This window comes from Chironomus tepperi, unplaced genomic scaffold (assembly GCF_022539635.2).
Source record: "Chironomus tepperi strain 1889 unplaced genomic scaffold, CSIRO-AGI_Ctep_v1 contig_7, whole genome shotgun sequence".
NCBI lineage: Eukaryota > Metazoa > Arthropoda > Insecta > Diptera > Chironomidae > Chironomus > Chironomus tepperi.
Window position 1 is genome coordinate 207,348 of NW_027226129.1, and position 16,264 is coordinate 223,611.

The following is a 16,264-nucleotide window of genomic DNA, read 5'->3' on the forward strand; positions in this document are numbered from 1 at the left end:
TATACAATTCTCTTTATTGCCGCATATCGCACGCACACAGTCACAACTTTTTTACGAACATTTTCGGTCGTCGTCGTTTGATAAAAAATAAGGCACAAATACAGTCACAATGTCTTCTTTTTTTCGGTGATCCAATTTAGCAATTGCGGAAATCGACTCGTTTATTGGCTCTCTAAGATTTAATTTTTGTGTTTTTTTGCGGTCGCGGTCGTTTGTTGCTTTTGATATGACATTTGGAATGGATTGTTCCGGGATATTAAGGGTGACATTGGGTATTTTGTGATATGAAGGAAGAATTGAAGTTTGGGGACACTTGGACTTGATACAACTTGGAATTGCATGAATTTGAAAATTTTATGAAAAAATCTAGTACTTCATTTGAAAAATCTAGTACCTCAATTGAATAATCTGGTACTTTTCACCATAAATCTAGAATTTCATTTTAAAAATCTAGAATTTTTCCAAAAAATCTAATACAATTTTTAAAAATCTTGTACTTTTTCTATTAATCTAGTATTTTTCTAAAAAATCTAGTATTTCACTTCAAAATCTAGACTTTCATCTCAAAAATCTAGTATGTTTGACAAAAATTTAGTACTTTGTATTAATATTCCTAGATTCTTAAATTGCAGTACTAGATTATCATCTTGAAGTACTAGATTTTATTCGAAAAACTTTATGACTAAATTTCAAAATTCACCATAAGAATAACACACAAGAAGCTCCCCAGAGATACCCAAAAAATACAGCACCATAAAAAACATCCAATTCCATCATCATAAGAACGTAAATTATTTTCTTGTCCTTGATGCTGCTTTTTATGCCTTCTACGAAAAAAAAAAATCAAATCAAATTTTCCTTACGCAAAAAAATTTTCGTCTTATGGAACACACAAAAAAGCAAAGAAAATTCCATCCGTTCAAGGTCAGTTCCTCTTCTTGTTCTTGCCATAAAGGAAAAATTTCCATTTCAATAGAAAAGTAAAGAAGCTTTGAGTTGAGTGGATGACAGCATGTAGGCATAAGAGGATGATTTTTTGGTGGGATTAAGTTGATTTTTGGTGGAAAAATCTAGTACTGAGATTTGAAAATCTAGTACTTTTTGGAATAATCTAGTACTTTATATTTGGATTCTATTTCAAATTGATTATGCTAGATTATTGACAAATTGTACTAGATTTTTTGGAATCAAGTACTAAATTTTTCAAAATAAGTACTAGATTTTTGGAAAATTATACTAGAATATTGACAAATTTAACCAAATTAATGACAAATCGGACTACATTTCGAAATAAATCACCAAATATCAGACCTTCATCCATCATACCCACCATACCCACCAATGCCCACTTCTCATTCATCCCCAACATCCACCAACACATCCAAAATCCTCACATTTTCCTCATTTATTCAATTTCCATTGCCAAGAACCAAAAAAAGCCCCAAAAAAAGAACAAAAATTTTCTCTTCGAATTTTCTGAATCCAACCCACGTGTCAAGGCCATGTGCGTGCGTCACCCACTCACACCCCAACTGCCTGCTACCAAGAATTGTTTGTCGAAGAATTTACGCACTTTACATTCAGCCTATCCACCCCAATTTCAATGCCATCGCCCTCAAATTGATCCTCTCAAAATACTCTTGACATTTGTTTGAATGAAACATTTTTGTGTGCCTGCCTGCCTTGTGCCTGTATATGTGTGTTTGTTGCTGTGCTGGTAGCAAGGCTTTGTTGGCAGATGAGGAAATGATTTTTTTTTGCGCGGGAAAAAAGGGACTTTTTATCTTGAGCAATTTTTTATGTCCTTTTTTATGACTTTTGATGGTGATGATGATTCTGGATAAGGTACTGGGTGTTGGGGTGGGGGGAGGTGTGCGTGGGAATTGGGTATGGAATGGGATTATGGAGGAATTGGGAAGATATCCGGGAAATGAGATGGAATAAATGCTGACTTTTATGTGTCCTGTGAGAGCTTTTGGGGATTGGATATTGAAGGGCAGGTGATGTGACATGGGGATGAGCATGGGAGGGTATACCCTCAATTCCCCAAAACCCCCAAATCAACTTCCTTCCCCAAAAATCACTTATTCCTTCCTTATCATCTTACTTCCTTCATCAGAAATTACTGAGAAAGCACACGTAGATAAATGAGAATAAGACGAACAAGCAAGCATATACACAAAAATACAGAGCATCAATAAATTTGCTTGCGGCACTTCAAGGCCACGCACGTGTACTTTTTCATCTTCCTGACATCACATCCCATACGCATATCTTTTACTATCATTTTTGTATTGAAATGTTTGATAGGAAGTTAAGTTCTAGAAGGTTAACTAGAAAATTAAGTTGAATATTTAGAAGGGAGTACTAGATTATTGGGAGGATGGACTAGATTTACCAAAAATCTAGTACAATTTTCCAAATTCTAGTACTTCATTCTACAAAAATCTAGTACAATTTACATAAAACAATAGTAAATTGTCAATAATCTGGTACAATTCATCAAAAATCTAGTAAATTTTTCAAGAATCTAGTACTTCATTCCTAAAAATCTAGTACTTCATCTCAAAAATTCTAGTACAATTTACCAAAAAGGCAAAAATTGTCCATGATTTAGCAAATTTTAACAAATATCTAGTTCAATCATTTAAAAATCTAGTACTTCATTCTAAAAAATCTAGTACTTCATTTCCAAAAATCTAGTACTTCCCCCTCAAATCTCCCCCAAAAACATCTCCCAATTCACCCAAATAAAAAAAGTCAGCTCCTCACCAACACATCCATAAATAAGAACTTTCAACCCATGTTCTGCCACCCACACAACAACAACAACAACAGCACACGCATATCGACACTCGAAAAAAACAACATAATTTTGGAGGACGAAGTCAGTACGCACATAATACACAAAAAAATAAAATAAAAAATCTCAAGGACATAAGCAGCATAAAAAAAAATAGAACGCGTTCATTATTGCGTTTCTGTTGCCTTCGCATGTGTCTGTGTCTGTGCATGTATGCATGTGTGTGTGCATGTCTATATGGAAATGGAAAGTAACACACAGTGAGAATTGGGGTTGCGTAGGGAAGAATGCGGAATGACCTTGGATGTGTGTGAAGCTTCGACTCTGGAAAAACTTTCCCTTTTTTTTCTGTGTTACTGACTTGATTTAGCCTTGGAACTTTTTTTTTTTGGATCATTTTGTGTACACGTGTCCTGAATTTCTCTTTTTTTATGTTTTGGGTAGAATTTTTCGGGATGATGGCGTGGGTGGATGGAGTTACTATAGAGAATATTGGAAGTTACGCAAGTGAATTGACCTAGATTTTGGATTATTTTGTATGAATGACAGTTGTAGATTGACTGTTGGGTTAGTATTGAGTTTGTGGGAGGGAATGCAACTTTGAGGTCAAAATGGGATTGGAATTCTGAAAAATATCCCTAAATATCCTCAAATATCCCTTAAAATATCCCCTAAATAACCCCCTAAATTCTCAATTTTCCCAATGAACTAATCAAGTTTCTTCAAATTTCACAAAATATCCCTAAATATCCCTAAATATCCCTAAATATCCCCTAAATATCCCTTTTTTCCCAACCAACCTCAATCCCATCAAATCCCACTAAAAAACAGCACAAAAATTCAAAAACAATTTTTCATTAAAAAGTGAAAAGAGAAATTTTTTTTTGTGCATCAAAAAGCAATTCACGCGGCTACAAAAATATCCGACAGTAGAAAGAGTACGGAATGGAAATAAAAAAAAAGTCAGCAATTTCACTTTTGCCCCAGATTAATTCTTTATGTGTCTGCCGTTCACCGTGAGCATCATCAGCAGATTGCTGAATTTTGCACTTCAATGACATTATTTTTTTTGTGTTTTGTGTTACTTCAGATCTAATCCATGAGATATTTCAATGATTTAGTGACATTGAGGCACTGTGCACTTGAGGTGCGTTAATTGAGTGAATAATATTCGGTATTGTGAGGGATTTGTTGGTAATGGGATGTGATTTTAGGCTGTAATGGGATGTTGAAGGGCAATTCAAGGCTGAAATTGGGCAATTTTTGACAAAAATCTAGTACTTCATCTTAAAAATCTAGTACAAATTACAAAAATCTAGAACATTTTGATGAAAATCTGGTATAAAATTGACAATCTGGTTCTAAATTCCAATAAATCTACTCTTTATTGAATAATCTAGTACATTTTGACAAAAAATCTAGTACTTCATTCTTGAATTCTAGTACAATTTGATAATAAATCTAGTATTGTATCACAAATCGAAACAATTTTCATTTGAAAAATCTAGTACAATTTGATAAATAATCTAGTACTTCATTTGAAAATCTACAAAATTTGACACAATCTAGTCCATATTTTGAAACATTTTAGTCCATTTTACAATAATCTAGTCCATTTTTGACAAAATCTAGTACATCAACCTAAAAAATCTATTACATTTAACAATTCTAACCTCAAATTTCTTTATTCTATTTCCAGCCGTCCGATTCGGTCGCGTTCCAAAGCGCGAAAAGGCGCGCATCGAAGCCGCAATGCAACAACAGACCCGTAATCGTGCCCTCACAACACACGTATATACAGATGGAATTGAAGACGTTCAAAATATCATCGATACAGTCGTTGGCGCACATATGGAAACATGCGAATTTACACGCGAACGTGTCCGTGAAATGAAACATCGTGCAAAAGACTGTCCAAATTATACAGAGCCCACGAGGGTAAGTTACTGACTTGACATTGCCTTATTATTGACCTCGTTGGAAGGTTTTTCATGTCTTGTAGAGCAACGCGGTTGACCTCGCGACACAAAACCTCGACACTTTTTTTTCGTCTCATTCATGCTTGTTCCTCAATGACTCACATTCTCACTTCCAGACGTGTGTTCAATGAGAAAAAAAAATTATATAGGCAGGCAGCTGCCGACTTATGAACATGTGGAAGCAAATCTGTGTGAGAGAATATACCGTTTGAATCTTGAAATGAAGTTCATCGTCATTGCATGCGAATAGAATGGAGCATGGCATTGCTTATACTTCCGTGTATGAGTTTATAGTAAATTTTTGTTGTGTATAGATTGTAAGCTCGTGGATTTAATAGCTGGGTTGCTGGTTTAGCTGTTGATTGAATTTGAGATAGTTTGAGAAAATTTTTGAAATTTTGTCATCTTGGGTCGAGCTGGGAAATTGGTCATCTTGGGTCGAGCTTTGAAAATTTCTTACATTGAATTGAGATAAAAATTTAGTAATTCGGGAAAGATGAAAATTTTGTCATCTCAGGTCGAGCTCACAATTGTGTCATCTCAGGTCGAGCTGAAAATTCAGTAATATTGGATTGAACTTAACAACTTTCTATATTAAATTGAAATAAATTTTAGCAATCTTCGATGAAGTTTCAAAATTGGATCATCTTAGGTCAATACAAGATTGTGTCATCTCGGGTCGAGCTCCAAATTTGGTCTTCTTGGGTCGAGCTTTAAAAAATATTCATTTTCAAATTGAGATAGAATTTAGTAAAATTAGATCAAGATCAAAATTGGATCATTTCGGATCGAGCTCAACATTTTGTAATCTCGGGTCGAGCTCAAGATTCAGTCATCTCGGGTCGAGCTCAAAATTTAATAATCTTGAATTAAGTTAGAATTTAATCATCTTCAACCACCTTGAGTCAAAATCAACATTCTATCATCTCAGGTCAACCTCAAAAAATTCCATCATCTCGGTACCCAAAAAAAGACCTCAATCGACACTCCCTCAATGCTACAATATTTCAATCTAATTACACACAAAAAAACTTCAGTGTCATTTAGTCTCTCAAAAATTTACATAATTTTTCATTGTCTCGTCTGCCTTCATTGAGCTTCCTCGCCTCATATTCATAGCCGCTTGTATACTTCCTCACTACATTGATTATGAAAGCAAGTTTTTTTTTTATTATTGTTGTAATTTGAACTTAATGAAGGACAAAAAGCACGACACACTCAAAAATCTAATGACGACAATGTCGTCGACGTCGACCGAATATGTGCTGTGTGTGTGAGTGAGATGGAGATAGACTTTATGTGCACAAATGAGACAAAAATAGTGAAAAAAAAAAGTGTTATTATTGATAAATATTCATATGGAAGTATTTTTGAGGCTCAAGGCTATCGTCAAGGGTAGCCAGTCTCTCTCACTCTCTCACTCTCCATCTCACTCTCTCAATTCTCTACACACGTCGCTCTACATTTGTATTCGACATGTGACGTTAATAAGCTCACAATTGTGACTGTATTGTGATTGAGAGACACTGAGACATAGAATACGGCTGTGAAGCAATGAACGCGGAAACAGAATTGCAGTTTATGTCAATTTTTTTTTGTGCTGTATAAATTCACATTTTGAGGGACTTTTCCGGAATCTACAACTTATTTTGATGACACTGACAATTTTAGTCATATTTTTCAAATGAGTCAGAATGGCTGAATCTAGAGCAGATGTGGGCAACCTATGAGCCGCGGCACAGTCAAGCTGTACCCCAGCACACAAGCTACCCAACCCCTGGATCTACAGCAGTTAATGAGCTAACAAGGACATAAAAGAACTTGTTGTTATGCGCGATAGAATTTTAAAGGAAGTTAATGAATATTTGTGGTTTTTTGTGAGACGCAAGGTCAGGCTTGGTATTGCTGAACAGATGAACAGTTGGCAATATTGACAGCTGTAGACAAATTGAGCAATTTTTGGGGGAATTTTTGGAATTAAATTGAATTTAAATTGAATTAATTTTGAATGAATTTTGAGGAGGATTCAAGTTGACTTGAGTCAATTCTGAGAGGATCAAATTTAACTTGACTGAATTCTGAGATGATCTAACTTGACTTGATTGTTTCTGAGATGACAAAATTTCACTTGACTAATTCTGAGATGATCAAACTTGACTTAAATTCAATCTGTGAAAGTCTAACTTGACTTGACTAATTCTGAGATGATCAAACTTGACTTGAGTCAATCTGAAAGGATCAAACTTGACTAATTTCAATCTGAGATGATTAAATCTCACTTGACTAATTCTGAGTTGGCAAAATCTCACTTGAATGATTCTGAGGTGATCAAACTTGACTTAAATTAATTCTGATATGATCTAAATTTAATTGATACAATCTGAGATGATCTAACTTGACTTGCAACTTGACTTGACTATTTCCGAGATGACCAAACTTGACTTTTCTGAAGATCACCAAAATTCTAAATTAATTCATAAATTTCGCACAAAATAACAGCCAAAAAAAAATTCCCCACAATAATAATTCTCATTCAGTCACAACTACATCCACAAAACCCATAAAAAAACAAGAAGCAACAAACAAAAAATTAAGCACATACATGAAATAAAAAAAATATTCATATGACCTTCAAGGCAGGCAATCGCGGAGAGCGCGGGAGAGAAAAAAAAAATTAAATTTTATCACAAAAAAATACACAAAAAAAAAAATAAAAATTTTGCGATAGTTCCTCAATATGTATACATACAGGCAGTGAGCTTTAATGGCGGCTGATCTATAAATACAGCACATGACGCGTATATGATTTGTGATAAGCGACAAAACTGGGGAGAGACGAGAAAAGTTTCAAGATCAAGGTCGACAGCATGTGTGCGTGACATTTATCGGGTTTAAGTTCAGGCATTTCCGTGTTTGCAGTTTCATTTCCAATAGCAAGAATGAAAACTTTAATTAACAGTCGCGCTGTGAGTCATTCAAAATTAGATTTCAAGGTTGCTTCGAGATAGAGAACGACATGTGGCTGTGTGGAATTTGGAGCAAATTGCGATAATGATAAGGAAAATTTTGATAAAATTATTTTGATGGTTTGGACAGGCGTTTTTGAAGGTTATTGGACATATGACTTGATAATATCACTTTGAAATGGAAGATGGTTCTGAGAAGATGAAATTTTGTTCTGAGGGGATCGAATTTGAATCTGAGGGGATCAAATTTGGTTCTGAGATGATCAATTTAAGCTCAAAATAGTCAAATTTAGTACCTAGATGATCAAAATTAGTTCCAAGATGATCAATTCTAACCCAAAATAGTCAAATTTAGTACCAAGATGACAAAATTCACTTCCAAGATGACCAAATCTCTTTCCGAGATGACAAAAATCTCCTTTCCGAGATGACCAAATCTCCTTCCGAGAGGATAAAACACCCAAAAAAAATCTCTCAGTCAGCAACACAGCTACTTCCCCAAAATCACCATCGGCAACGCGAGAGCAAAAAAAAAATGAGGAAAAATTCTAAACAAAAAAAAAAATCATGAAGGCCACAATGACGTCAATAGTCATCGGTTCTCGCTAATCGGCAAACACAAAAATTGCCGCTTTACAAATACAATCGCAATTGAAAAAATGGATAATAATTCCGCGATGAGTCGGTCGATTCCATCTGCCTCGTGTACAAAAAAAAAATTTGCGAGAATTTTTTATGAATAATATTTTTTGTTGGCTGTGAAGCCGTTTCAAGGTCGTCAACAGACATGAAACTTATAGCTGATTGGAGCTGTGTGTCTGTAGTCGTAGTTAAGCTTTATATTTAGTTATTGACCTTGAGTTTCGATTTCGACTCGCACTGATAAGAAAATAATGTAAAAAAATTGTGCGTTTTTGCAGGCATTTGATGCCAAAAATTGTAAAGGCATGGACTGTCCTCGTGTGCCTTTTTATCACCAAAAGCATTTTGTTATTTTTCTCATGAAAAATTTCTGTTGTTTTTCTCATCGAAATTTATTTGTTGCTCGTGTGCGATAAAAATGGAGGGTTTTTTTTTTGGAAGAAGAAGGCACACAAGTCATGAGCTGTACATTAACTGACAAATGACAATGTGAGTAAAGGCGCAATATGAGTGGCCTTGATCTTCATTCGTTATTTGTACCTTGAAATGTGCTTGTTGTTTTTGTATATAGTTTCTATACTGTGATATTAAATTGCAATCGATTTGAATGAGACGGAATGAGGAAGGAAAAGTTTTTGCAATAAAATCAGGAAGTAAAAATAGAATTTTATGAAAATCGGTCATCTCGGGTCGAGCTGAAAATTCGGTCATCTCGGGTCGAGCTGAAAATTGGTCATCTTGGAACTAAATTTGCTAGAATTGATCATTTTAGAACCAGAATTTGTCTTGGAATTAAATTTGGTCATCTTGGGTCGAGCTAAAATTCGGTCATCTCGGGTCGAGCAAAAATTTGGTCATCTCGGGTCGAGCTTCTAACATCTCGTTCTAAGCTAACTTTCCCTAAGTCTATCATCTCCAATACATCAAACAAATTTCCCTGTTTTCGAGTAGCTTCTCATGATTAATCAGCAAGTTCTAAATATGTTTTCAAACGATAAGTCGAGTCACAAACAGGAACGATGACTTAATCCATATATTCCCCACATTCTCAATTCACAGAATGTACAAAATACAGTCACAGAAAGTAAAGTCAAGGTCGACATATCATTTAAAATATGTCGCGAAATGAGGAAGAAGAAGTCGAGACTTAAAAATAGCAAAAAGGAAGAAGTAAGGCAGGCAGGCAAAGAATGGCAATCGAGACGGAGGATGACATCAGGCGACAAAGACTCAAATGAGGAAAAGAGACACGATGAGGTGATGGGTTAAGGACAGCATTTTCTTTCTCACATTCGTTGCTGTCGTCGTCGTACATCCGAGTCGAGAGTTTTATTGTGTAGTTGTGTAGCCTCTTGCGGTCATTCGAAGGTTGCTGTGAACTTGAACTTGAAAAGTGCTTCTCATTGTGCCTGCTTTTTTTGTATTCGTCGTAATTTCATTCACAAAATGAATGGAGTGAGGAAATTAAGTTCTTATTTTTTCTAATTTTCCACAAGTCACGACGACGTCCTCGTCATGCACACTGTGTAATGAGACTATGTAGTTCCAACTAATTATTGGGAAATTATTTTTCATTAAATTTATAGACACGATTTTAAAATTAAAAAAACATTTTAATGTTGTTGTTTATCTAGTTGGCTTTTGTTTCTATTGGGTTAGAAATTGGATGGCAAAAATTTGAAGCATGAAAATCGCTTCCGAGATGACCGAATTTTGGCTCGACCCGAGGGGATCGAATTTCGCTCGACCCGAGGGGATTGAATTTTACTTGATTCTGAATAATCAAATTTTACTCAATTTGAGAAGATAAAATTTTGCTCGACCTGAGAGGATCGAACTTTGCTCGACCCGAGGGGATGAAATTCCGCTCGACCCGAGAGGATCGAATTTTTCAAAATTGACTATTAAACCTTCCAACTAAGGCAAAACATTTTAATACAATCTAATTTAATTAAACTAAATTTTAATCAAATTTTCTCCTTTTTTTATTCCTACATCCAGGCATGCCCACTAAATCCAGCACCAGAAATCCAATCCGAACAAGAATTCTCCCAACGATTTGCCGACGTCATTCGTGGCGTAATTGAATTTGCCGGCAAAATTCCCGGATTTGATTTACTCGCGCAAAATGATAAATTTACATTGCTCAAGGCTGGTCTATTTGATGCCCTATTTGTACGCCTAATTGGCATGTTTGATACATCACTTGACAGCATTGTATGCCTAAATGGTCAACTCATGAGACGTGATTCAATTCAAAATGGCGCAAATGCAAGATTTTTAGTTGATTCAACATTTAAATTTGCCGAGCGAATTAATGCAATGCAATTAAATGATGCTGAGGTTGCACTATTCTGTGCTGTTGTGCTGATTGCACCTGATCGTCATGGTATTCGTAATTATGAGCTGATACAGCGTATGCATGCAAAATTGAAGCAATGCTTACAGCATGTTATTGTTAAGGGACGTCCAAATGAGCCTGAATTTATGGGCAATTTGATGAATACAATTGGTGATCTTAAGACACTGTCGACGCTACATACCGAGAAGCTTGTTGTATTCCGTAATGAGATGAATCAACAAATGACAAATGGACTTGAGCAGCAAATTCAAGTCACTGATGTGTCAACGGTAAGTTAAAAATAATTTGAATTTTAAAAAACCGTTAAAAAAATTTTATTTTTAAAAAACCGTTAAAAAATTTGAATTTTAAAAAACCGTTAAAAATTTGAATTTTGAAAATCCGTTAAAAATTTGAATTTTTAAAATCTGTTAAAAATTTGAATTTTGAAAATCCGCTAAAAATTTGAATTTTGAAAAACCGTTAAAAATTTGAATTTTGAAAAACCGTTAAAAATTTGAATTTTGAAAAACCGTTGAAAATTCAAATTTTGGAAAACCGTTAAAAATTCAAATTTCAAAAAACCGTTAAAAAATTCAAATTTCAAAAAAACCGTTACAAAAAATTTCAAATCCCAAAAAACCGTTAAAATTAATTTTTTCAAATTTTTTCTCTCTCATTTTTGTAGCATCAAAAGCCACTCACCCAACAACAACAACTCAACAGCACCACATCCCCACCATTAAATATCCATCATCATTATCATCAACAATCACCATCGCCTCATCATCAACCCCAAATACGTATGTGTCCACGTATCATGGATGCACAATCAAGTGACGGTAGTATGTCAACAATCACAAGCAGTGAACCATCACCGCCACCACCACAAATGCAAATGTGTCCCGCCAAACAATCACCAATTTTACTTGCAAAATTACAAGGATGTCCGATGGGATATCAAGCACAACAACAACAACAACGTAAAATAATTCAACATCGAAGCTCAACGGAATCGCCAACATCACAACAACAACTGTCACATCCAAATATACCAGCTGGTACAACAATAACAGCTGTAACACGTCCATTGACACAAGGTCCACAAACAACTGTTGTACAGACAGTCACAAGAAAACTTGATAGTCCAACAGACTCAGGCATTGAAAGTGGAAGTGATGGCGGTTGTGTTAATGGATCAAAAATTGGTTCCGGTTCATCATCGTGCTCGTCACCACGCAGTTCACTTGAGGATGTTCCAGCCATGACACAATCATTGGCCGAATCACTTCCAACACTTAAACGTGCACTCGAAAAACCCGCAATATTTGATCCAAATATGTATCATAAGAAGTTTAGACGATGTCCACAAGGTAGTGATGCTGGATCACCGCCAATTATGATACATCATAATGAGCCAAGTCAATTGCAGACAATCCTTACGGCACCACGTAATAATGGACATTTAGCAATGACACATTCAAATCTTGTTGATCGTCTTAAGATGGCACCAAAAATGAGTGAGGAACATCGAAAGAATCAGGAGCTATTGAATCGATTCATTGATCAAGGCGGTGTCATTAAGAGTACGGCAAAGGTTCACATTTCAGCGGCACCAATGATTGATACAATGGAGGGTGCACCATTAAATTTATCAAAAAAGACATCACAAACGACAACAATTGTGATTGGTAATGGCGGTAGTGTTAGTGTTAATGGCGATGCTGATACAAAGATTATGGTTGAGGCGTAAGGTGCTGAATTGTGTGAAGGAAGTGAATTTATGATAAATTTGAGGTTAAACTTTCAAAAAAATGTCAACTAGTATTATGCTGTCAGTCGAGCAAAGTTATGCTGTCAGTCGAGCAACATATGCTGTCAGTCGAGCAACTCATACTTTCAGCTGTACAACTCATGCTGTTAGTAGAACAACTCTTGCTGTCAGTCGAGCAACATTATGCTGTCAACTGAGCTTTCATATTCTATATCCAATAATTGTACAATATGCTGTCAATATATGTAATTAAATTTGACTGCTCCATCGATCTCACTAGTCGAGTATGAAGTAAAGAAAATGAAAATGCTGTCAGTAAACATCCCAAATCCATTTTGAAAGTTTAACGGAAATTCCCTCATTGAGCAAATGATAATCATCAGATTCCGGGTCAATATGGCTGTACAGTCTATGTGTATATAGGACCATCAAAATGCTGTCAGCTGAGCACCTACCCTCATATGTGATGCTGGTTTGTTACCAAACATGATTGCTTAATAAAAATATGCTGTCAGTGCTGTGAGTCTTCAAACAAGTGACATCAAATGAATTATTTGAAACTTCTTGACACAAACGTGGAAGTTTAAAAAGAGATCTCGTAAAGTAAATGTTAAATAAGTAATAAATGTCCTGTAAATTACCTAAAAAACACAAAAAAATACCGCATGGATGCAATAATTAATCATTTTTGAAAGCAGTTCTATTTTCTTTTTTTGCATTAATTAAGTAAAAATTTAGGGTACGATAAGGAACCACAAAAACAATACACATTACAATATAATTAATGATTTATTATTACTATCCATTTATCATCAAAAAGTTTAATTAAATTATAAGTCAAAAATGTTTGAATTTAACAAAAATATGGAAGTGACCTCTTTACGCGTGGAAGTTTTTGAAATTAATCCATACGCGCGGAAGTTAGACCTTCCTAACAATCCTACAAGATCAAAGACTAAATAAACTGAAAGTATAGTCAGTTATTCTATAAAAAAAATTATAAAAATTATGCTGTCAGTTATGCTGTCAGCCGTTAAACAGATATTATTAAATTAATGAAAATGGCCTAAATGGCTGTCAGATAAATCTTAAGGTCACTGAACATGAGACATACATTTTTATTGTCAGTAGTCATCTGATGCTGTCAGATTTAAATTATTTAAAAGATGCTGTCAGATTTGAAAATGCTATCAGTTGAAAAATACTGTCAGATTTAAAAAACTATCAAATTTGAAATGAGAATTCAAATTTGAAGTAAAAATGCTGTCAGTTGAAAAAAATGCTGTCAAATTTGAAATATGCTGTCAGTTTAGAAAACTCAATAATGCAAAATCTGACTTGAAACTCTGTAAATATTCATCAAATTTCATATTCTTCACAAGCTTTCTTTCAATCCCAGAAATCAGAACCAGTATGAAAAAAAAAATTATTTAAAAATAAAATTTAACGGATTTTGAAAAAAGATTCCGAAGCTTTGATGACAAAGACGATGCTTTTCTGGTGCTTTATAGCTTCTTTTTTATTTACTAAATGAGGATTGATTTGATTTTTGAGGTTAGGTTGGGTTTGGAATTTTGAACAAATTTGAGGTTAGAATTTTAAAAAAATTTAAAATTTTGAGGTTAAATTCTAAAAAAAAATTCAAAAATTTTGAGGTTAAAAATTGTAAACATAACCTCAAAAAATTCCAAACCTAACCGCCAACCAGACTCTAATGTCCTTAGTTTTATAATTTCATGCAATATTAAAAATTAGGAAAAAATTTCAATTTTTTTTTTATTTAATTATTTTTAACTATTTTTTTTATAATTTTAAAATCTATTAAATTTAATTAATTTTGCTCATTTATTCGTTGCCTAAAGGAACTAAAAATGGTCCTTAACTTTTGAGAATTTAAATTTGAAAATTTTGACATTTTCTTGACCAAAAATTGTGTTTAATTTTAAATAATTGTAAATAAATTATTTCAAAAAATTGCTTTTCTATAAAATTTTAGTTTTGAGTGACTTTTTGGAAACTTCCGCGTGGTTTTTGGACCTAGTTTTTTAATTTTGAAATTTAAAAAAAAATTTGAAAAAAATTTTAAATTTTAAAAAAATTTTAAAAAAATTTAAAATTTAAATTTTAAAAATAAAAAACAAATTTTAAATTTCAAAATTAATTTTAAAAATTGTACAGCAAAGCCTCTATCCACGTGGAAGTTTTGAAATTTTTAAAAAACTATTTTTTAACGTTTTTTTGCATCAAAAAACCAAATTTTTTTTGTAACTTTATTAATCATGTCAACTTCCCGGGCTAATTGCTAATAATTTAAATCTTAAAAGTGAAAAAAAGTGAAATTTTTTTACATAATTAAAAAACTATTTTTTTTTGCAATAAATAAGAATGAATCAATAATTTTAATAATTTAATGAAATTTTTAGGTTAAGTTTAATTTTTTAATAAAAAAAGCCACAATTTAATTTTGAAAAAATTTAAAAAAAAGTTGCATTTATTATGCAAAATTTAATAAAAATTTGTAAATTGTAAAAAAAAAGATTTAAAAATTTTTAAATTATTAAGTCAAAAAAAGGACGAAATTTAAGGCATAAAAATGTGAAATAAAAATAGAAATTTAAAATAAATTTAAGAAAATTTTAAATTTAAATATTTGTAAAAAATAAAATAAAAAAAAATCATCATTTTCAGTGACAATTGTGTAAAAATGAAGAATAAAAAATGAAAAACTGCAGGTCAAAAATGATTTTAAGATGAAAAAAAAAGTAAAATTTAAAAAATATTAATTATTAAAATAATTTAAGAAAATCCAAAACAACATTTTTTTTGTGAAATAAGAAACATTAATTAGAATTTAAGGAAAAAAAATCATTCATAAAAAAAACTCAAGAAAAAAAAATTATTTGAGAAAAAAAGTGAAATTACAAAAAAAAAAAAAAATTCAATAAAACATGAAAATTAATTTAATAAAAAAATCAAATTTATTGTTTTTAATTTATTTAAATTTTCAGCATTTATTTTAATTTCAGAAAAATTTCATTTTCAGGCAAAGTTTTTCAAATTCTAACCTCAAAATTGCAACTTTTTTGGAAAGTCTAACCTCAAAATTGCAATTTTTTTGAAATTCTAACCTCAAAATTTGCAACTTTTTTCAAATTCTAACCTCAAAATTGTTTTTTTTTTTTGAATTTCTAACCTCAAATAATCAAAAAACTGACTTCTTCTTGGGAACCTGAATACATCCCTTGCTCAGTCATCATCCCAATCATAACCCCACCCCCGCCTGTCCTCCACCCTTAACAGTCCTGCCTACATCTTTCCGACTATGAATATCCAAGGTCAAAATGATTAAAATAGTCTTTGTGAGATCACAACCAAGAACAACAACAACAACAACTTCCACAAAGTAAGCGACGAGTGTACGAATGAGGCAGACAGGGAAGCAAAAGCAGTAACATTGAATGAATCAGCTGACATTTTGCGAGGTTCTTGAACATTTTTTTTATTGCCAATCATTTCTGGTTTCTCGACGACCAACAAGCAAGTCGAGGACGACGGACGACTTTTTTTGGGGTTTGCTGAATTGATAAAATAAATAAAAAAAATAAATTATGTGAGCGATAAAATATGGAACTGACGATGGAGTGTGACTTGATAGTCTACAAAAATAATATCCAAGGTCAAATATTGAGACGCGATAATGTTTTTGCTGTGGATTGTTCTGGAATTTTTTTTTGCTTTTTTTCTCTCGGATGCGATAAG

At 33.1% G+C, this 16,264-nt stretch overlaps 1 protein-coding gene across 2 annotated transcripts in view; it reads left to right on the plus strand.

The window, feature by feature from the left end:
• Eip75B (Ecdysone-induced protein 75B) overlaps positions 1-14,567 on the plus strand; it is a 122,047-nt gene extending 107,480 nt beyond the window's left edge. For both annotated transcript variants that reach the window (XM_070652492.1, XM_070652500.1), the window contains exons 4-6: positions 4,503-4,741; positions 10,392-11,021; positions 11,420-14,567. In XM_070652492.1, the coding sequence (XP_070508593.1) occupies positions 4,503-4,741; positions 10,392-11,021; positions 11,420-12,484 (1,934 nt within the window). In that variant the 3' untranslated portion in view covers positions 12,485-14,567. The remainder of the gene's footprint in view (positions 1-4,502; positions 4,742-10,391; positions 11,022-11,419) is intronic.
• The last annotated feature ends 1,697 nt before the right edge of the window (positions 14,568-16,264 follow it).